The 23,381-nt window shown below is 44.5% G+C and overlaps 1 protein-coding gene across 1 annotated transcript; it reads right to left on the bottom strand.

Moving 5' to 3' along the window:
- Positions 1–904: 904 nt before the first annotated feature.
- LOC142036656 (AF4/FMR2 family member 1-like) lies at positions 905–23,230 on the bottom strand. Its single transcript, XM_075040057.1, has 15 exons — positions 23,202–23,230; positions 23,047–23,101; positions 22,878–22,915; positions 21,286–21,442; positions 17,642–18,559; positions 15,026–15,123; positions 11,215–11,461; positions 10,090–10,181; positions 9,027–9,090; positions 8,069–8,205; positions 6,791–6,862; positions 6,067–6,160; positions 5,921–5,964; positions 4,297–4,523; positions 905–1,532 (listed from the first exon to the last, which is right to left on the bottom strand). The coding sequence occupies exons 1-15, from the start codon at positions 23,228–23,230 to the stop codon at positions 1,411–1,413; spliced, it is 2,394 nt and encodes a 797-aa protein (XP_074896158.1). The 3' UTR covers positions 905–1,410.
- Between the last annotated feature and the right edge of the window lie 151 nt (positions 23,231–23,381).

Genomic DNA, 23,381 nt, shown 5'->3' with positions numbered 1-23,381 from the left:
AGGGCGAGGGATGCGAGAGGGGACCAGAGGGCTAAGGCACACTATTAGATATGAGGACGGCAGGACGCTGCTGTCATGCAACAGGAAATCTTTGGGTAGAGAAGGGTGTCATCTTACTGCATACACTAATGCCATGGATGCTGCCTTCACTGTTACTGTCACCTGCAAAATTGCAATTTCAAAACTGCAGCTCCTGACAAGGAAAAAATGCTTGCAAACAGTTAATTATCCCTTTTGTGTTCTCTTGACAGATTTCTAAGTTGCTGGGCCCATCCTGTAGTTTGGCTGAGAAAAAGCACAAGTCACCTCCCCCATGAAGGATGCCCTACTTTGGTACCAAATCCTGCTCTTAGATATTCACTGAGACCAGCAACGGTTGCAGGCAAATACCCAAATGCAAAATTTGTCTTATGTTCCACATTCAGCCACTTAGTCCCTCCTTAAACAGAAGTGATTCCTCCCCATGTAAGCTCTCAGACTCAGAACCATGCCCAAGCAATCCGAGTGACCCAGTACAGCTGTCCACCCCCACCCATCGGAATGACAAAAAGCAACCAGTCAAGGAGTCCTCAGTGTGAGTGACATCCCTCCACCACAGAAGAAAGGCAGAGCTGTTTCCAACCACGCCTGGTCATTTTGCCACCCCAACTGTTTCTGGCTTACAAGGCTTAAACCGAGCAAGACCCTAAGTAATACAGTTCGAGTGCTAAGGGCTTCTGTGTGCGTGAGTGCATGGCAAGGAGGAGGACCAAAGCAGCGACGACTTAAAAAGTGAACTTGCAGCACTGAAGGCAGTGGCTTCCCCCGCTTCTCAGGACAGCAGCTGGCTGAGAAATGCAAGAGGGTGGGGTTGGAAAGCAGGCAAGGCAGACCACTTTGCTGTTTTTATTGTAACATAACGCTTTTCGGTGCTGCTGAGGTTGTTGCTACTTGCCATCTGAGGAACAAAGACACCAAAGATTGCATCCATGCTTGGAAAAACATTTCTCTGACATGTCTTCTGGGCACACAACTGTTGCAGACTGTGGGATGTTGCATAATAACCTCTGGAGGCAGATTTCCTTCTTGTCGGCACTTCTTCATGTGTGATTATTGTCCTGCTGGTTATTCGTAATAGAAATGTTTATAGACCATCAATACATTAGGCCATTCAGACAATTCATTGCACTTCATTGTTTGAAAGGAAGGTGCCATCAACGCCGAGGCTTTCCTCCATCTCTTCTTTTTCAAGGCAGCAAAGCGCTACCCTAAAAATGCAGTTCAAAGTTTTTCCAGTGTAACCAGATCCCTTCCACCTTGATTTATTTTCCCTTGCAGGTGCTTTGTATCCAATGATTCAACAAGTTAGACTGTTTCTGAGGCTTCAAAAGTGCAAAAAAGTTCAAGGTATTTGACCACCTTGAGCACCAGTTAAGGCGTATTTGTTTCCAGTCTCAGCCACTGTAAACCCTGTCTAGCGTAGTGTACCAGTTCGGTCATGCTACTGTTCAGTGCCAGAGTGCACGTCGCTGTGCTGAGTTCAGCAAAAAACTCTGGAAAAAGGGGAGGGAGAAAGAAAACATTTGGTTGGTTTCACAAAACAGGCACATCCGACAGGCTAGGGGGCAGTGAGGAGCGACAACAGCAGCACACTGACAGTTGGCAAGTCCCATTAAACATTGTTCATGCAGAGAGGTCAGCAATAGTAGAAGGCTGGGAAATGTAATAAGTGCACGAGGCACAGCACGCAAGAGGAAAATCACACTCACACACGCCTACACACACTGAACCGCCTCCCCAGGTGCTGGCTTTAAAAGGACATCGAGACTCCATGGTAGGTGGGCAAAAGTTTGGGTGTTCATACCCCAGTTACTGCTGTGTGCTTCCCCCAGATTTTAAACAGGCCAAATTTGAGTGTCTTTCTGAGTGATGCCGGGAAGCACACACAGCCGTCATCAGACTGGTCCCTTTCCTTCATCCATCCTCAAACCTTGGAGACATCATGATTTCTCAACTGAACAGGTTTAAAAATTTATAGAGCTTGCCAGGCTATACAGCTCAGATTTGGGTTGCCTTTAGCTGGGCATGTCAGGCAGATTTCACAGAGTCCTCCTACCCTGCCACCAGCTTGAGGCACCACGCTCCTCCTCCCACATGGGCAGGAGAAGGCTCTTGCAGCATATCTGAATCTGCTGGGAGATGCCGGCAGGCTGCATGCCCTGCTCTGTGCTGGCAATCATCTGTGCAGGTGACAGTGAGTTACAGGAAATTATCACACCTATTCCTTTCCAGTCACCTTTCCAAGATATTCCTGCATGACCTGCCTTCTAGGGACATGGGCTCGTCCCAGTCCCTCGGTCCCTCCAGCCTTGATCGTGTTGCCAGGTACCTTTTCAGAAACCGCCCGTTCTCAGCTCTCCTTATTTACACACAAAGATTGAACCTGGAGGCTGAAGATTTCTGCTTGGCTGTGCAAGGAACTCTTCAGCAGCAGAGAGCACAACACTTTCATTCTAATACTTTCCAATTCAGAAGCAGAGAACACATTTCCCCTGATTTCCCTCCTTTTGTGTACAAAATGGGTATCCATTCCCTCCACAGGAAACAGAAGAGCTGTAAGCAGGGACAAGGAGTCTGAACACCCTGCCTGGGCAACCAGAAGATAATCTGATCTGGGACCACAGTACTTTGTGAAAGGAGAGTGACTTCACATGCACACGTGCAACCTCAGCTTGTCCTTGCTGTGGGAAATCAGAGGCTGAAGACAACCTCTTACAGCCTCATGATCCACGGTGCTACTCTGCATTACAGTGAGGAGCTGGGTCCTGTGCTGGAAGCAACTGGTTGCGGACCCGCCAGAAAGCACTTCAGCTCTGCACAAGTGACTTGGACGTAGTTAGAACTAACTGCTTTCCACTAACTTATGACTTCCCTGTTTAAGAGAACTCGATAACTGAAGGCCACTGCTCTTTCCTCTTCTTATGCCCTATGAATTGCACAAAAGAATCAAGGATATGGCCTTTTTTTTAGTTTTAGGTACTCACTCTCCGCACCTCTTAGCATCTGTACATTACACTGAATATCAACAAGTTCCAGTTCTGAAATTCCTCCACCATCCTGAACAGTGACAACAACTGCTAAGCCTACATGAGTATTTACTCTTCTGCACAGATCTACTCCCTAAGGAGTATTTACTACCCCGGTCATCATTCCCCTACATCAAAACAGCAACACATAGCAGGTTCTGAATTTAGTCTTGATTGATGCAAGATTGTGCTCAGGCTGCCCTCCCACAGGTTTTCCTCCAGGACTCATTCCTCTGGCTTACCAGCAGCATCCACTGCTCCTTCTATGTGACAATCTTTTCTCAGCCTTTAGAGGCTAGAATCCAAAATACTACACATGAATTGCTGCTGTGAGCACAGATTTGCTCAGAGGACAGCCAACAACTGGAGTTACTTTATTCAAAGGTGACTTGCAAAGCCTTTTGAATTTCAGCAACTGCCTCATTAGTGTGACTATTTTTACAGCCTTCCAACAATTCAGCCAGGCACATCGTGTTTATTTTCTGTCGCAAGTTTGCCAACAGATCATGGCAAAACTTCCCTTTGCCCACAGTAGCTCACAAAACTTTGTGTTTTACGGAAAATGACACTGCAAATGCCACATGGGATGGCAGGTTACAGACTGAACTGCATCTGCTCTAGGGCTTTTGCTTATCCACCACTGCTTGTACCACAGGACAACACAACATTTTTAACTACAAAACTGTAAAATAAAAAAAAGTAGGAGCAATTTTAGAAATGCTGCTTGGCAAGGACTCCAATTGAAGTGCTGCTCAGCTTCTCTGTTATGGAGAGAAGCCAGCTTCACCGTTTTCAAGACAAAAATACCTGGAAGTTTGACAAACAAACTGAAACACAAGGGTACAGGCCAAAAAGATGTTTTTAAAGAAAACGGACCAATTCAGAAAAGCTAAGCGCCCCAAAGGGAAAAACAAACAGAAAAAAACAACCCTTATGCTTCTTGTGTTACCATGGAGCGAGCTGGCTGGTTTCCTGCACTTGATACCCTCATGCCTTAGCTCTTAGACATTTGAGGATGCCAAGACAACCTTTTAATTGGAACACTCATCATTATATCACCACCAAGTATCTCTGCCAATAACCTGCCAATAAGCCATAGCTGTCTATTTCGACATTTTTACTGCTTTGTTCTTTAGGTATGGTGTTTGCTACACTGAGTGTTAGGATTTAAGCAAGTACATACACATAAACACAACACATAAGAAAGAAAAGCCAGAGGGCAAAAACTTACCCTTATTCTTCCTGACCAGTGCATCAGCCCGTTCCCAAATATCATACGCATAGAGGATATAGGAAGTAATGTTGACGTAGGAAGAGGTGATGCTTGGGATATTATAAGGGACAGTGACTGAAGAGCCAATGCTGTTGCCGCTGCAGTTGCTAGCATTCGATCCTGGCTGAGAACTCACAGAACCAGCAGGAGAGGCCATTGGAGAAAGAGAAGGCATGCCTGTGCTTCTGCAGGAGAAAGAAACACCACCACAAACATTTCATTTCAGAGTTGAAAGTCTTGCCACAAGACTGGCTTATGCCAGGAGCTATCCAGTATCATCTAGGCCTGCAGCATAGAGTGTTAAAAACTGAGATGCATTCAGCTGCATAACAGGTAATTGTCCTCTGAGTGCAAGGCCAAGGTTTTTGAATTGATTTGCGACTCTAAGGACTCCTCTTGACAAAAGAAAATGTGGGACCAGACATCAGAAAGGGCCACCCATCCACCTTCCAAAATCTACACCTCCTCGTGCAAGCCTTCACCAGATTCTCTAAGTGTTTTTTGCTAAAGACTTCCATTTCAGGCGTGCTGAAGCTCCCCACCTACAGAGGCTGGAGCTTTCTGACAGCTAGTCAAAGCAGCCAGGTCAGCCTACACACACTTATTTATAGACCTAGGGAAGCTAAACGCAGTCAGCTGCCCGCCTTCCAGACACAGGCTGGCTTCATCACATCGCTTCACCCCCACCACTTCAACCAACCTCATTTCAGTCACTGGTATGAGCGAGCTTCCACCACTGCTCTTGGGAGACCATTTAATTCCCAATAACCTACACTGTCCAAGGTGGCAGAAAAATAACTGGAATTTCAGCATCACTACTGAAGACCAAACCACCTTCTCTCAACTGCAAAGTTTAAAAGGGACAGATGTGGAGCTGGATAGCTATCTGCCAAATGCAATTACCACAGGATAGAGAAAAAGTCTTACTCATTGTCATTAAAACACAGCACCAGTCTGCCAGGCATTGGGCCAAACACTGTTATGGGACATCTTGCCTTTTACTTTTGCTGCCACATACGCAGCAACACTGCTGCAGATACATAGAAAGGACAAAATGCTCAATAACTCACAAATTAGAAAATTAGTTTCTTTTTCTTAATTGGTGACTGAGGTAAAGAGAAAAATATTAAAGTATCACCTCAAAGTTATGCTACCACAGGCTGAAGGCATAATCCTACTGGACAGTGGCCAGGGAGATGGGGATGGTACCCTCTTAAGTCTGAAACGATCTCTAGATGAGAGCGACAGAACAGAACAAAGATGACAACAACAGGGACTCTGAAATAGCATAGTGATGCTACCTTCCTTGCTCCTCTGGCCTGTTTCTCTGGTGGAGAACTGCTCTGCCTGATACACAGTAACTCTGGACCTCATAACAAAAAAAAACCCAACCTTTCCAATGAGAAAAGACAGGAAAGAGAGAGCAGAAACCTACTCATGCCCCCTAACAATATGATTTCAGGTGGTACGAAAGAGCGAGTGGTGAGGCACTCAAACGCAGCCTGCAACTCAAATACTCTGGATACTATTTTCACTCACACCCTTATAGACACATCACAACATATATCTTTTTAAATCTTACCTTGCAACACATGGAGAAGGTGCTTGTGTTACTCTGGAAGAACTCTGCAGTAAGGAACAGAACTCTTGTTAGGTATGGGCTATTCAGCCAACATCAGTAACTACTGCAGCCAGCCAGCTGGCAGCTTAGTAATACGCATGCCCTACCTTGAAGTGGTCATTCAGGATCCTGGAATACTTTATTGCAGTGTCTTTTTTGTAACGAAACATTGCCATGTGCAGAATGGACTGGCAGCGCATGCTGTGAACAGAAACACAACCAAGAGTAAGAGTTCACGCTCACCGCTGCCTGCTCAGCAGTCATCAGCCTTGTGGGATGGAGGCAGGCACACATCAGCTGTATTGCAAAGTCAAGAAAGCTCAGAATTTCTCCTCCTGCTCATCTTAAAGAAAGACTCTGTAAAAAAATCACAAGGGGGAAAAAAAACCCCAACAAAAAAAACAACCAAACAAGGAAGGGCCATGTCTGGTCTTTTACATAAAACAGGTGCCCAACCTCTTATAGGTGCCACAGGCTGAGTAAGCCTCTGTCCAGAAGTGCCTCAGCTACGTTCAACTACAGCTTCAGTTACACAGCTCAAGCACGGACAGCCAAATCGCATTCTTTCACCTTAGGTGAAAGCCCTTATGTGCTCTCAAGTTACCAGCAGATCAAATTTTAGAGCCTGTGCCTTCCACATGTAGTCCCTTGTGATATCCCAGCTCACTTTAGAGATGTTCCTGTTCATTCTGGTTTTGATATTGTGGGGTTTTTTTCCTTGCAGAACTCTGATTCCCATTTAACTCATTCTTTTGCCCCTGAAAGTAACGGGTCTTTCACTCTATCAAGTCTAAAAACAGAATATGAAGGTGCAGAACAACGGTTACGCACCATAACACAGCAAAGATTTTTTCTTGTGAAGATGCTGAGGAGTCCGTAAAGGATTTCAATGTCATGGCGAATCTAAGGAAACAAACAGAATCTTGTCAGTCATCAGGGCTCTGAAGTCCTACTGTTTATGAAAAACCAGTGCATGCCGTTATCTCAAGCACTGGTCCAAAAGTCAAGAAACCTGCCCCGAGTTCTTAGTCCTGGCACCAAGTGCTTTGTATGATCTTGAGCAGAGGACTGTCTCCAAATGCCTTGTTTTCCACGCAGCAGGAACAGATGTGGCCCCTTATGCGACTCGCTCTCCTCTTACACTGATTAATGGGCAACATCCCTACAAGTAGATGCCCCCCGTGGGCCACCTACAGGCCTGAGGCCCAGAAGAGGTGCCCCCACCACTGACTACAACACTAATTCAAGTGTTTCTGGACAAGACAGACATCTCAGTGGAAATGTTTCTTTTGGCAAAGAACAAATAAGCAAACCTCCTTTTTGAAAACAAAGCAACAGTAGCATCTTGGAAATGCAGTCCCTCAAGACCAAAAAGCAAACAATGTCATTTAAAAAGTTTGAAGTCTACCACAAAAAAAACTCTGACAGCTCTTTCAGCTCTAAGGTCAGAAGTCAAATCAGCTCTCGAAAACTCACATAACCTGTAATTTCCATATGAATAAACCGATACCTGTCTCTCTTCTATCCAGTACATGGTTCCTTGGATTGCACTGCCTGCATATGTCATAATGTCTACTATCTACATGCATCTACTATGGCTGTGAAACTAAACAGGGAACGTTGCTAAAAGAAACCCCAATAAAGTGCACTGGTACAAAGACACATGGGAGAAACCAGTAAAATCTGCCTTCAATCAACCTGCAAGAGCTTTGGGGCACAAACCGCTCTTCCACGTGCTAGATTGTTGCTTTGATTTTTTTTAACTGACATACTATTGAGCTCACATGCAAAAGCAACTTCAGTTCTGGATAAAGTAAAAACTCCTTCATGTCCTCGATTATCTGAACCAGTGTCCTCTGGTGTACCTCAACTGCAAGGCTCAAATGCTGAGGAGGACATGGTGCCTACTTCTTCTGATAAGCAATGCTGAAACACATTTCAAAGGATTTGTCTCTGGTGCCTCTGGATGGTCTGTCTGATGCTTGTACAGCAACCCAAACTCTGCTCCATGGTGGGAATCCAGAGCTGCCACAGTTGCAAACAAGCAATGCAACTAACCCTTCCCCTCCAAACATGCTGCCTAACCATCATGCTTTGAAAACCACTTACTTGATGAGATCTATGGTGCCCCTGAATATGCTGTAAGCTGATTTTGGTGCTGGTGCATCCGATTCCAAGGCGATCCCATACTCAATGAAGGAAAGGGCAGCATCTAGGTACTGAAAGGCCTTTCCAGTCTTGTCGGTCTATTGGGAAGAAAATTCTAATTTTTAGACTAAGACAAAAACTGCTTCTCTCAAGTGTACCTGAATTCCCTTTTTTTCCCCTAGTTAGGCAGGATTTGAAGAAAGAAAAAGATGCAAGTCAGGCCTCCAGGTGATAATTAAAGGATTCTCAGCAGAACCCCTAATGTGGTCCCAGTCATCAGCTTTGTGGGCTCTGGCTATTCGTATCTCTTCCTCTTGCTCAACATTTTCCTTAAGTAATTTATTACCTTCACATTTTTGGATATTATTGTCTCATCTTGGGGGCCTGCTTTGGGAGAGGCAGATGGGGCCTTCCCATTGCAGTATTCCCTCACTTCATTTTCACAGGTAAATGGCAAGTAGCAAATGTACATTATCTGACTGAGCCATAATTAGCAAAAAAATAGGTTCATTCATGCATGCTGTTAAACTGCACATAGTGGAGAAAGCTAGTTACATCTGCAAAGGGCACTTCCAAGTCTTGTCCACCAACACAGGATCCTGACGTTTCAGAGTAAACTGTCTTAAAACTATCTTCCAAGGACTTTGTGATAGCTCTGCAAAGCAAACAGGCCTGCTAACCTCAGACAACATCAGTTCTGAATCCTATTCTCTAGGCACATTCTCTAGATGTGTTTACAACAAAGGGAAATGCCTGAACATTTGGCAAATAAAGACAGCCTCCCCACATATGACTTGAACATGCTCCATGTAGGGAGTATGGAAGTAACGTTAGCCAGCGAATCTTATTCACGTGCATGCAAGTATCAGGTCTGAATGCAAGAGCTGGTTAACATTTCTAGCACAGGGCCATGACTTACCATTGCATCAGCTTTGTGCTTCAGCCTCTTGGCCACTTCTATGTAGTATTCTATCGGATGCTGCCTGAATTGGGGACAGAAAGAGGAAAAACAGAAAACAGAGAAAAAGAGTAGGATAAATTTTACCTTCTTATCTACAGGATGCTATGAGTCCGAACATCCTGTTTTGGTAAGCTTGTTACAGCCTTATCAAACACACGTTACAGTTATGATAGTCACTAAATGAATGTTGTCTGCATGTTCAGAAATACATAGCAGTTGAATGGACAGATAAAATGAATTGATTTCTTAAAAAATGTATGTTAGAATAACACTGAAAACTTACATTTCTAAGTAGAAAAAACACTGGAGGTTAGGCTACTATGAGGCCAAGTTTACTTCTTTGCTCCCATGGAAAGATAGTAGTTACGTGATGCCCTATCATTCCTCAAGTACAATACCAGCAATACATTTCTGATTGAAGCATACAGTAAACTCTGCAGTATGACACACTCAGACCAAAAGAGCTTGCATTCAAGTTATCTGCTTACAAGAGATATGGTGTGCAACGCTTCTACAGAGCTGGGTCTCAGTCAACACATAAATGATGATAAATTTGGACTGCACACATTTCTGCGCATTGGGATAATCTATTCACCATGGAAATGGCATACAGCCACCTGTGCGCTAACAAAAGGAGCAAGTAGAGTCATACCCTCTCAGAAAAAGTCAGTTGCCTGCCCAGCACCCTGTCACAGAGGAGTTTGCCACTTGTCAAGAATCAGACAAATCAAACCCCATTACTTGTAGGCAGGCACAAGACACCTCCTCTCAGAGTTCAAAAGTACTTAATTTCTAGAGTAGCTTCCCTCAAACCAAGAACTGTTGTAATGAGACCTTTGCTTTGTGGTGGGTGGGCTAAGTCCCAGACACAAGAAGGCAGTACAGGGCAGGTCTCAGACATCTCTCTCTCTCTTTCCTCCCCAAAGAAGTGATCAAGAAGCAGAAGCCTGGGTGGCTGCAGGGCCAGCCTTGTCTGGTGTATTCAGAAAGTACAGGTGATGGGTGTAAAACAAAAACTTACTTTTCAAACGTGAGTTGAGGTCCCCTTGGCTTGGAGGCACCATTTGGCAAAGAAGGCACTGGGAAAGGATTTGTGACATCCCCTGGAGATCCCTGAAAAAAACACAGAGTGGAGATAAAGCTGGTTAGAGAGATGTCTAAATCAATTCCAAAGCTTGGCTTTCCTAAATTTCAAGAGAAAATGTTTATTTGTCCCAGGCATAATCTATTCTCCAGGCTCTCCAGCTCTTCTTACTTTCTTCCCCAGTACCCCTTTCAATAATGGAAATGGAAACTTGGCATCCTACCTGACTGCTAGCAAGGCTTAATACCATTCAAACTTCTCCCAAGCATGGAGAAATTAAGTAGCAGGTTTCCTTGCACAATGGCTAAAATAGCAGTAAGGCTGCAAGCAGCACATTTTTCACGGCCACTAGCCAAGGCAGAAGGGGTAATATCCATTCACACTTATTTCCAGCTTAACCACATGGAAATTGCTGATTCTCCACTACTAACTACATTATCAGGAAAAAGCAAGCAGTTAGAAGCCAGCTAATACAGCATGCACAGTCTAGCTTAACACACACAGCAACATCCTAGATCACACACACAGAGCCATGAGTAAGCAGCAATATAATTGAATTTTATAACCTCAAAATGCAAAGATCCAGCTGCAAGGATCATCAACAATTTTGTAAGCAAGCTATAAAACCTTATACCTAGGTCACGGTCAAAACCACAGGTTGCTTGTTTCGTATTTTTAAGCAATCCACTCTTTCTTTCTGTAAACACACTTATTTTTACACCAATATTGTACTTGCAGTTGCCTACAGTCAGAAGCAGTTACTACCATAAACACGATTCTCTTGCCTTTGTTTTTCACATGGTCACCCCTTCTCACTATGTTTCACTGGTAAGATTAAAACAGATGATGGAAAGTCAGCAGAGAAGTTACAACACAGGCTTTTGAGCTAGCAACATAAGGTCACAGATAGCCATTAAAGGGGTAAAAATGCTTCAAAGAGCTTTCTCTGGTGGCTTGTTTATCTTCCTTCCTTTTTAATATCCTCAGAGCATGTTTCTCAAGAGAATCACACAGCACCCATGGGTTGCAGGAAACATCCTGCCAGTTATAATGGATACCTACTTTGATGCCCTTTGAGAGCTCAGCGGGATTTCTCTCCACTTTCTTGTGCTTGGAGAACAAAGGATCCTTGTGGTTGCTCTCGTTCCTGGCAGTGTTATCCACGACAGGCAGCTTGCTGCTCTCACTTTTGGGTCTCTTTTGGGCCATCTTGGTTGACTTTGGTGGAGGATGTACAGGAGACATGGGTGGCAGTGGTGGGGGTAGCAGGAGATCTTTCTTCTGGGTTTCAAGTGAAGTTTTTGATGCTCTGGAGATGGCAAGCAAATTCAGCAATTGGGATGAATATGGTGTACATATAAGGTAGGGATTTTTTTAAAAACATAGTTATATCATGTGCCAGTTCTCTTTAAATTTCTCTGGAAGTGTGAAATGAGTTGTTAACATAAAGAATCCAACAAAAGCAAAACAAAACTTCAGGGACTTCACTGGCATTAGGTAACACATCTTAAGCCGCCAACAACACACAAACAAGTTGGTTTTCAAGTAGGAATAACCTTCAGGACTTATCATTGGAGTAAATGCTTGCAACCAGAATACGAGGCTGTTGCAAAAAAAAGGCATCCCTCCAACACAGCCCCTTTTCACTGAAAGAGGAAGAGAGGCAATCACAGCAACTAAAATCCCTGGCACAAATCACCCAACAAGGCAAATGAACTGCAGCACTACCTCTCTTTCCCAATTATGGTAGAAGATATCTTCTATGGTCAGAGATACTCACCTAGACATTTGATCCTGTATGTGCTTTGACAGAATTCAACTGAGTCATTCCTTGCCAGGACTCACCAGCTCAACTAGACAACACTATAAAGTTGAGAGGATTCCAGTGATAGAGACTTAAAATGCTGTGCTTTTAAATGGCAGAGTCTATCACATTTAATAGGATGGTGGCACATCAGATTTCTGATCATTTGAAGTTAGGATTACCAGGGAACTCTGGCAGCTGTAAGCAGCACCAAATAGCTCTAAACCTTGTTTCACTACTGCTCATTTACATCATTTTTATTCAGCTTCTCAAAGTTTCCAGGAAAACACAGAGCAGTGAATCCCAACTCATGGACTGCCTTATCAGAAGAGGAGGAAATGAAGTTAAACCCAGTGAGAAGACTGAAGTGTAACATTGCACATCTTGCTTTGTTCTGCTGTGCGTGCGACAGTCCTCTCCCCTCTTCCACAACCCACTTTTCCCGTGGCACAGTCCCTACTCACTGCACACATGCTCCCCAGCTTCACTACAGCTGACGCTCCAGAGAGGACTGTTTGACGCAGAGCTCAGCGGCATCCCCTGACCTGATCCAGAGCCCTCTCTCCCCAAAAACGCATCCTATTCTTCCCACTCTGAAAGCCAGAACATGGCTAAAAGGGGTGCTCATTTTCACTGAGAAAAAGGGAGGAATGAACCACAGAAGTAATGCCCTTCCATTATTACCACAGCTGAAATATCCCTTCACCCAACTAAATGTTAGCCCTAACGCCTAAGTGCTTTCAGAGTACTTCAATGTTTTCTCTGCAGAAAAGCAGTTTACTCATATTGTCAGGACACAAACCTCAATGCTACATACCAATGCAAGTCAATACCTCAAATTCAAGCCACAATCAAGCAGGAATTGAATGCAGTAGCCCAGAACTGACACAGGAGCCTCCCCTCTCAGGAACACCGCCCATTTGAAGACATGCTCTTGGAAGCGTTTGCTCTAGCAAAGACCTAGCCAAAATGCTGGCAGTACACTGGTATGCAAATTATGGGGTAAGTTTCAGCAGATCTACCAGAAACACTGCAAATGCTATAGTGGAATACATGAGAAATTCCTGGCCATAAAGGCCATCTGAAATTCTAGAAAGACCGCAATTCAAAAGGCACACTGGTTGCGTCCCCATTAGGTCACATACAAAAAAGACAAAAACAAGATGATGATTTTAGTGGAGAACGCAAATGCTCCCTACCCACCTATACATACAAATCTGTTTTCTGGACTGGGCTTTGCACATTTCACCTCTATGCAAATCTGGGCTAGTCAAAGTAAAAAGCCTACTGGCACTGCGGCATCTTGGTTTGGTTAGAGAAAGGGGGAGCTGCATGTCCACGTGCTTCTGGAGCATCCCAGCTCAGCAGCCTCCCATGGCAGCAAGGTGAGAAAACAGAGCTCTGCAATATCCATCACATTCACCTCTGCATTCTCAGCTGGGAGAAGACAAGTGCCACCTAGCACAGACACTGCGTGCACCAGCCGCTAAGTGCTGTTCAAAGTCTGTAACCGATGACAGCAAAAGCAGCTGAGGGAGTAGAGAGTATCAGCATTAACATCTGACTTTTTTCTTTCATCAGGACCTGTCCGATTACGAAAACAGCAATGATCACCGAGTCAAAATTTATGGACATACAGTTGCATTTAGTACAATATCCTTTCCCAAGAGGCTGCCAGAACTTGCTCTGCTGTGGACGTGATTGCTCCATCATGGGAATAAGACTCACGACTTCGGGGCCACCCTTTCAGCTATTTCACCTGTTTGCAGCAGGAGCCTGAGCAAGCAACTCAAATTTGTCTGCATCTCAATTTCCCCATGTGCAAAACACGTTCACATCATCTTCTCACCTTACAAAGACTCAGAGCTTTAAATGCATGTGAAGTACTATGAATCTGCTAAAAAGCTTTCTGCTGCTTCCCATGCAGTGAGACCACGAACTTCCCCAAAACAAGTATGACAGTAGAACCCAGAATGAGGAAAACATGCGCAAAGAAAAAGAAGTTCGTAAGAATCGTTGAATGGTTTGGGTTAGAAGGGACCTTTAAAGATCATCTAGTCCAACTCCCTTTTTAAAAGCATTTTAAGGCTAGTTCCATTTCTCATGAAAGCAGAAATAATTGATACTTGAACTCTCAAGTCTTACTCACCTAGAGTCATAGAAGAGTTTTGGTTGGAAGGGACCTTTAAAGATCATCTAGTACAACCCCCCTGCAATGAGCAGAGACATTGTCAACCAGATGGCAAGTTCTCTTGCCATCCCCTGAAACACCTAAGCCATCGTGCAGAACAAGCATATGCTACTCCCCACAGAACAGCTGCCACCTCCCAGATCACCTGGGCAATTGTCTGCTGAGAGATTACCACCACTGTAGTTTAGAGAAGGGGAAATGGCTCCTACATCCCAGCGTGCAATCTACCACACTGTTTGCAACTCAAACAACGTCTAATTTTTTTGCACAAATTTGTTTCCTGCATCTGGTCTGAAAGAGAGCAGTGCAAATGGTTGCCTACCAGCTTAGAAGGAAAAGTAGTACGGGCACAACTGGCAATTAAATTTCTTGCAGCATAAACAGATTCTTTGAGCTACATGTAGTATATGGATCAGAGCATGCAGCAACATAAGCTGCAGGATGGACAAGTTTGTGTTTAAAATGGTGAAGTCTTCATTCCCATCTCAACTGTTCGAAATCAGGACAAATGCCACAACATTCAACGCTTTTGCAGCAGTGTAAACCAGGTATAGGAGGATGATCAGCCACGGAAACGTCAGCTTATGCTTGAATGATTAGAACCATAATCCTCAGCGTTAAGGGAGAGGAAGATAAGTGACACCCAAGTATCACTTCACATCTGCAACAAATAAAAAGGCGAATAAATGACACTCCCATAGCCACATGGTTGGTTCCAGGATGTAAAGACAGATTGCAGCAGATTAAGTTTCAGAAGGCACACGATGTTATAAGCAAACTCAGAAGTATAAGGACAGGAGATACAGTTCCTCGCCTTAACCTTTTTAAAAAAAGACTTAGTTTTATGCATGTCTGCCATCCCACCACTGTACACTCACTTCAATTTATTGGAGTCTTTGTTAGCTGCAGGCTGCAATGATTTTCTTTCTTTTTCTGATTTCATTTTCTTCCTATCAATCTCCTTCTCCACTTCCCTCTAACAGGAAGAAAAAAAAAAAAAATCACTCACGTTTTGAAAGTTGGTGCAAAGTACAGACCAATACAGCTAAGTTTGATTCTGGTTAAAAAAAGAAAAGGATAAGATATTAGAACTGACAAAGCATAAACCCAAAACACAGCGGATATAGATTTCAGGCTCGCTGACAAGTATCCTAAAATGACATTTTACCTACATTTGCTTGGATAGATTAATTATTTTGTAGTGATGGGGATGGAACTGCTAAACCTCTTGTTGCTAATAGTAATCAAAATTAAGGCATCTCCACTGCTGAAAATAAGCATTCCATCTGTTCTAGATGGGCTTTTTTTTCCTACTCAGTACGAATTATACAGAAATGTATTCAGATTCCTCCTGGCAAAGTCATGAACTGCAAGCAATTGTGTTTTGTGGTATGCCTTATCAAAGGGAAGGAAAAAAATGCATTCACAGGAGAGTTAGATCCCTCCGATTCCTCAGATGTGCAGGGGTTTTTGGTTTTATGAAGAAGAGTCTGATACAGCTGAAATTTTAAACAGGCAGTTAAAATCACTGCCATTGTCCTCCAGAAGAACAGGAACCATTAAGGCGGAGAGGTAATAAATAATACTTTTTAACTGCACTCCATAGGTCTTACAATACAAAGCGTGCAAATCATCAGCTCACCTGAATGAAAAACTTTAGAATAATTTGCTACAAGCCAAGAAAATGTAAAAGAAACTGCACTTATCAGTCAGTGTTACCCACAGTGTGCCTGGTGGCAGCCAAAAGCATTCCAGGACTTTCTGTCTCTCTCCCAAGAGTACATGCAGGTTTATGTCACTGTGATGGAGCTCAGTAGATTGTGCTCGGCAGAGTCGACCTCTGGCAGTGTGCTCAGGGCAAGGCTCCAGCACCTAGATCAAGTTCTTAAACTGTTTCTCAAGTTGAGCTCCACACTGCCGCAAACGATGTCTGACAGCTGTACCTGACCTAGCTGGCTGTTACGAAGCCTGAGCCTCCAAGGACACTGATGCATGCTGACATAATGCAGACAGCAAGGCTCTGAGGAGGGGTTTCCTGCAATCAGACACTCAGGCTGCAAGGGAAGACATGTCTAATATCAAATAGCTCCTCTTTTGGGTCTTTGAGATAACAGGAGAAGCAACAGATTTGCTGCCTGTTTACCCTCTTCCACTGCTCCGCAAGAGGGGGACTGCTGTGGTCTCTCCGGTTTCTTCACCCTTTCCCTGCTCTTCTGAATTCTCCCCCACAACTATGGGAAGTTCAGAAAATGACAAGACTAAATGCAACCCACACGGGAGCCAAGGTTGTTCACCCACATGTGCTAAGCCACCTGCTCTGTGAGGAGGACCAAGAAGGTATACAGGCACTGAAATATCCACAGTGAATACCCATTCACCACAAGGCCTGCAACCAACCCTGTGCAGCTGAACCAGCTGGCTAGAAGTATATTCACAGCCCCCTTTGGGACTTAGCTTTCCAAAAACCACTTGTGAGCAACTACCATCTCAGTTAAATAAAGGGCTGTCTTGTAATTCAAAGCAAAGCAACTATTCTAGCTGAAGGACTCTGGACACATGCATCTTTTAAGCACTAGCATCGCTGCTAGCACCTCAGCAGCTCCAGGGGAAACCAAAGAAGTTTTCTACATAGTTAGCCAACCGCTGAGATCCAAAGCAGGCTTTAGCGACACTTGTTACTCTCGGTGAACCTGGTTCAGTTAAAAGTCTGCATTTATGGAAAAGCAAAAACATGGGGCTGCTGCCATCATCCCTAGTAATAACACAATTCACACCTGCAGAATTTGTTCCTCTTTGTGTAAGCAAGCAATCACAACTGTTTCATGGAAATGAATGACTCCACACAGGAAAAGACTACGCTACGCAGCCTAAGGCTGCATGGCTAAAGGCAGCAGAAGGTCCACGCATAGACAAAACCAAAAACCACAGACCAGGGCAGCCTGTGTCAGTTCTCCCCACAAAGTGCAGGCAAGGCGCTCTCCCACAACAGACATTAAATGGATAGTGTAGATGACTGCACAGTCTGGGAGGTGCTTCAGATACCATGCTGCATTTAAAGGGGTTGCAGGGGGAGGGGGCACCACAGCCCTACAAAGCTCTGCTTGGTTGAAAGCCAGGGAAACCCACAAATGCTACCAGGGGGCTGGCCAACCACATGCTGACACAGCCTGCTGCTGAAAGCTCCTCCAATATAGGAGGGCTGGGGTTTTGTTGTCTGAGAAAACTAGTATTTCAAGAAAATACAGCAGAAAATGTTTTCAAATACCAAAGCGTTTGTTAGCTCACGAGGCTTTTCATTTGCTCAGCAGGGCATTTGTGACCAACAAGAAACCTCTATGAACGGCTTTGATACACATTCCCTTTAGAAGTTTGATAACACCTTTAAAGGAGGAGCGCAAGGGATCTACTCCCAACTTAGGAGCAGAAATGAACTCTCCGCATGGGTTTTTCAAACACCACCTTGGTCCTTGTACAAACCCACCTCCACCTCTTACCTTCCTCTTCTGAAGGGACTTGTCAAGAGTATCCGTGATTTTTCTCTCCAAGTCCTGCTTCCTTGCACCAGGGGGTTCCTTGGCTTCTGCTCTCTTCTGGTGACTGCCTTTCCCAGGGGGCTGGGGGACTCTTGACAGCAGAGGGAGATCTATTTTCACCATGAGGGACTGAGGGGCAGGGGAGTCCCTCACTGGCGAGAGCAACTTCTTCCCCCTGATAGGCAAGGGAAGTTTCTCCTTGTGAAAATCCTCTCTGGCCACGATGGCAGGCCTGTGGCCGCTAGTCCTGGTGGGGCTTGTGCCCTGGCCTTGAGGAAGGGGACTGAGAGCGAGATGCTCCTGGACACTGCCAAGCAAAACATCTCTCATGACCTTGGGGTCCAAGAAGGGTTTGGCATTGGCCTGGTGGGAGCTCTTGTGCTTTCTGTTCTCAGGGGGCTCTTGCAGTGCCGGGGTCAGGTCTTTTCTGTCACTGGATTTTGGCTTCCCTTTCGTTTTGACTTTTGGCTTGTCTCTGGAAGACTGGTCTCTGACCTCAAAAGGACCAGGGTCACTCTCCACCTTCAGGCCTCCTTTGGGCCCCTCGTGGACAAGGCCCTTGCTGGGCCCTTTGATGCCCACAGTCTGCCTGGGTGAGGGCCCCTCGGCCCGCACAGGAGACTTCTGGCAGTTGCGTTTGGTCAGAAGATGAGCGTCCTGAGGAGCCCTGGCCGCTCGGCCAGAGCTCTTGTGATGAGGCTCCCTCGGCTCGGCACGCTGGTGGGAGGAATTGCTGCTGACAGCCTGCCCCTGCTCCTTGCCCTCTTCACATCCATCCCCATGGGCAATTTCGCTGAGACTCTCTGTTGGCACTGCTGGTGGGTTCACCTTGGTTAGCCAGTTGTCAAGCTGCCACTTATTAGAAGTCGGTGGGTCAGGCTGCACACAAAAAGAGAAAGGAAGGATGCCAGACTTTATGATGCCTTTATGGGCTATTTTCATCCTAGCATGGCTTACCAGAGCCCAGTAAAATTTCCCCTTGATGTTAAAAGAGCTTGAAAGTGAAAGACCATGTGTCAGTGGTGATGCTTTAGCGTGTGCACATTGACAATTCAGAAACACAGACCTCATCTTCGCACAGGATCAGTCAAACGTATTGCACAGCACTCCTGGATCTCTGCTAGCCTTACCTGTTGCTCAGCAAGAGACCAGTCTACATGAAAGCTTCATCTTGGTTTGCCACTAACCAACACCGTTGTGCAATCAGACAACATATAAAAAAAGCAGCAGTCGTAGAAATGGATTAGGTGCTGTCCTCGCAACACTTTTGGAAAGTTAGTTGCACACAGCACTACTTTCAAAACAGATGAGCAGCTGTGCCAGCTAACACATCTCATTGAAGTCTGACAGGTAGGCTGTCAGGCTCCTGTGGTTTAGCCAAAAGCAAACCATTTACCAAAATAAATTGTATGGCTAGCATGTCAAGTCCGGCCTCTTCTGAGTCCTCTGCCTACACAACCCAACACTCGCTTCCCTCTGGGTCAAGCAAGGCGTGAGCAACGACTGAAGTCTGAAGGCCCCTGGCATCACGGTCAAATAACATAACGTGGTTGCTACAAGCTCTGCCTAATCTAACAGCGGTCTGACAAATTACGAGAAAAGCAAACCCAACTAATGCTAAAAGAGACAACAGAAGCTGCAAATCTGAGGCATTATTCTCTGGGGCCCATTCTGAAAACACCATGTATGTGGCAACACCACTCAAATGGGTAACTCATTATCTGGGCACCATCAGAGCACAGCTAAACTCCCGCACTCACTGATTCTCCCCAGTTACCACTCTCACTTCTGAGAAGAGCCACAACCCTTCCCCAAAAAGAGAAAGCCCAGTACGTGAAATGTTTTCCGAGACTAATGAATCCCTTCTGCCATGATTTTCTTCTCTATCCAGACTCAACTCACTGTAGAACATGCAGATAAATAAGACATGTCTTCAACTGTGTTTAAGTCAGTCCATCTAGAATCCTGGTTTAAAAAACAGTGCTTGGTTTTACCATGGGTTTGGAAGTAAAATTAAACCACGAATTCCATTAGGCTTTTCAGATAACACAAATCTGCTTTATTTTCATCAGAATTTTAACTTACTAGCCACTGAAGAACATTTGGTTTTTGGTCAAACACTGTAAAAACATGGCTAAAAGACTTAGTAAACTTTGGTTTATAATGTACGTAGCTATCAGACAGTGGCATACTCTGATCCTTTTCTAGCACTTCTACCATCGGTTATCTTGTTTGTGATCTACACCATCATACAGGTTTTCATTAGGTTTCCAAAACCAAAGGATAGTAAGAGATTTTTTTTAAAAAAAAATAATAAAAAAAAAAATAATAAAGGAACTACTGCCTATAGGTCTTAAAGTCTGTTCTTTTGCATGTGAAGAATTGACTATAAACAAATGGGCCATGTGCACTAACTTACTCCTTGAGCACCATGGATGAATAGTTTGCTGAATAAAAAAGGATAAAATGGTCAATGGCAAATAGTTAGGACTTCACTAGAGCGAGAAGGATCTTACAATCTAGTATTTTCAGGACAAACCAGGCAGGCTTTGGTAAAAGAGGAGAAGTATAACATCTGTCCTTCCAAAGACACCCACATTGCAGAGGGCAAAGTCTGTAACTGAACTGCTAGAGGGTGAAGTGTAGTAGATGTGAGATGAAAAGATACACCTTCTCAAAGCTTGTTTTCTGCACATAAAATTCTCCCTGTTCATGTGCTTCTAAGGTAAAAGAAAGGAAAACTAGGGCTGGAGGAGGGGGCGGGGAATAAATTACACGGTTTCTGTGTTTTGTGAGAGTACCTCAAAACTGGCAGCAGATTGGTTTACATCAGCTGTGGTCCACAGGATATAACTATGTACTTCCCACTGGCCCAAGAATGTTTTGCAAGCTGGAGGAACTGTTTGAAACCATGGGACATGAGCACTTCTGCAGCAGATTTTCAAAAAATGCATGGTCTCAATTATGAAACTTTAAGGCGCTAAGTTCTGGTTGTCTGCTTTTCCCAGTAAAAGCCTCAGAAATGCCAGTGCAGCACTATCTGAGCCAAATTCAACAGAAGCAAGTCTAAGCACATTCCAGCCCTTCCTGCAGGTCTCATCACTTCAGCTGTGATCTGGGAGAAGCTGAATCTGTCACTCACACACAGGAGCTGCAGGGAGGCAGTGGCTCCTCTTAATGTATCAGGAAACTGGTCTCACCCCGAAGCAACCCATAGCCTTGGCACCCAGGAAAGCTGCACGGGCAGACATGGGCCCCAAACACCCCAGACAAGCTGTGCTTCTCATCTGCACCTTGCTTGTGTCTCACCCGTGAAGGCACTAATTCCTCCAGGAGTGCTAGACAATGATGCCAAAGGAGAAGGGGGCAACACTTCGAGGTTAGGCACGTAGACGTCTAATTATGCTGTTACTAAGGGTTATTTAATTGACAAACTCTAGAAGGGAAACAAAGGGCAAGATAAGCCTGATGGTGCAGCAAAGGTGTCAAGGGGACACCTGAACAACGACAGTATTTCAGGTCTCCTGTCCTGAATGCATTCAGACAGCAGAGAGTCTGAGGCAAGAGGCTGCATTAAGCAGCCTCTACATTTTATTGGCATTCACCTCAGGTGCTGACGCTCTCGGAGGGTCGTTTGCTTCACTGTCACTCGAGTTGCTCTCCGTCTCTGAGTCTGAAGAGCTGTCTGAGTCACTGGTGCTCCCTGACTCCGAGCTGCTGGAATGTGCTGATGCCACACTCTTGGGCTGGGACTGTAGGGCACTGCAAGGCCACCATGAGATAAAATTAGAAAGCAGCATGGGTGAAGGTTACTTACTTATTATATTGACATGGCAGGATTCAAAAATAAAACTGAAACCCTGTGTTTTGGCACTGAGAGGGGAGGGGAGAAGGCCAAAGGAATACATTGCCATAGTCAAAAGATAAAGCACTGGAATAAAAAACCTCTGGAAATAATAAAACCTTCAACTCCAACCCAGTCGGACAAATACGTAAGCAGGACATCACTGCTCCAGTATGAAGCTGCATTTAGCCAACTGAAGTTTAAAAAATAACCCAAACTAACGAGTGTTTTTCTGAAAGCCCCAACCCTCAACGGAAAAAATTCCAATAAAGGCTAACAAGACAGAAACATACATTCCAGGATGGTTTCTCTTTTTTGTGTTCTCCCCCTTAAGTTTTTACTTCTTCATCTGTGTTACTTGGTCAAGGTGCTGTAACTGTTTCATTAACGGTCATGTCAATCAGTAGCATTTTTTGCAACACCCTCCCCTACTCAAAAGTGTTTTCCTCTAGCACTGACAATGGGAGTGGATGGAACTGAGGGAGAACTGTGACTTTTATGCACACCTTCTTTTTGTTTTGAAATGGGCTTACAAAATGTTGATTATTTTTTTTTTTTTTGCTTTGAAAACTGTTTCCCACATTAGTATCAACACATTTGTATGATCTGGAGGCAAGCTCCTTGCTTATCCAGACTGATACTGTGAGAACACTCTATTTCAAGAGCTTGCAGAGACACAGATCACACCAAGAACTGACGTGCCCTTCTGCCAGTCTGACTTTGTAGACCATTACCCTGTGCTTGAAGAATATAGATATCAAGCCAAAAACATATGTCGGTGCTCTCCTATAGGAAAAATTCTGGGCTTCTCCACCTTTCTTCCTCTAATGCTGGCGTGTGGCTGTTCAGTCTACCTTGAATACTGCTTCTGACTAACAACACATGGCAGGAACTGCTTACAGCCAGCTGCCTTATCAGTAGGAGCTGAAATAGCCTCCATGAGCCTACCTAACCCTTTTCTGTTCTTCATCCACTTGGCTTTTTTGGGCTTCCTTCTAAACTAAAACTGGACTCACACCTCACTTGTCACTACTACAACTGAAAATCCCATTAGATCCAGTGTGATCTACATATACACTGGTGGAGAGGAAGAGGAGAAAAGAAGGGAACAGTTGGGGAAATCAGTTCTGGTTCACAGACAAAATCCAGCATGTCTGGATTATTACTTTCTAATCGGAGCTTTCCGTAAAACTCCACACAACTAAAGGCGATTTTCAACAGCAGCTTCAGGCAGCTAGAAACCAACACCTGTATCTACAAGAGAAACCAGGAACCCTTACCCATCTTCTACCCCATTAGTTTTGTTTTTCCTCCTTATTTGGTCTAGCTAGTAGTTTGGGAACAAACCTGTACCTTGGAGGAGCAAGTGAAGAAGGTGGCTTTTCAACAACCTGTTTTGTTCACAAAAACAAAGAGGAGAGGGGGAGGAAAGGTTAGCTTAAGGAACTCGGAACAACACAACAAGTTGTGATGATTTAAAGGGAAGTCTGTGTGCCTAGTGTATAAAACATCTAAAACTGACTTGGTCGTCACCACTCTCTTCACTATCACTGAGCTGCAGGTCGGCCTGGAGCATTCTGAAAGACAACCAGAAGACAAATCTCAGCCAAGGCAGACACATTTTCAAGCAGCAGACACTGAGAAAGACTTAGTTTGCACTTGCCAAAACAAACAAACCTCCCACATCCTTTTTGAACATTTAGCATGCTCAATCTGCTAAACCTTGTCATTACCTGAATGAACGATAAAATGATAACACACAATCTAGGGATTTAACTGTGCTTTCCAACTGATCTCAGGACACTTTGCAATGGAGGTCAGTATCCTTGGCTGCCATCTACAGACAACAAAGACAAA

This window comes from Buteo buteo, chromosome 1 (assembly GCF_964188355.1).
Source record: "Buteo buteo chromosome 1, bButBut1.hap1.1, whole genome shotgun sequence".
In the NCBI taxonomy this organism is placed as follows: Eukaryota; Metazoa; Chordata; class Aves; order Accipitriformes; family Accipitridae; genus Buteo; species Buteo buteo.
Note: the sequence above shows the minus strand (reverse complement) of the source record. Positions and strands in the feature narration are given on the sequence as shown.

Bases quoted from the DNA above. Each gene is read 5' to 3' on its own strand.
- LOC142036656 (XM_075040057.1), bottom strand. From the start codon at position 23,230: ATGCTAAATGTTCAAAAAGGATGTGGGAG. The intron at 11,462-15,025 runs GTGAGTGTACAG...TGCCATCTCCAG, and splicing joins AAAGACTCCAATAAATTGAA to AGCATCAAAAACTTCACTTG. The intron at 6,161-6,790 runs GTGCGTAACCGT...TTCTGTTCACAG, and splicing joins AAAATCTTTGCTGTGTTATG to CATGCGCTGCCAGTCCATTC.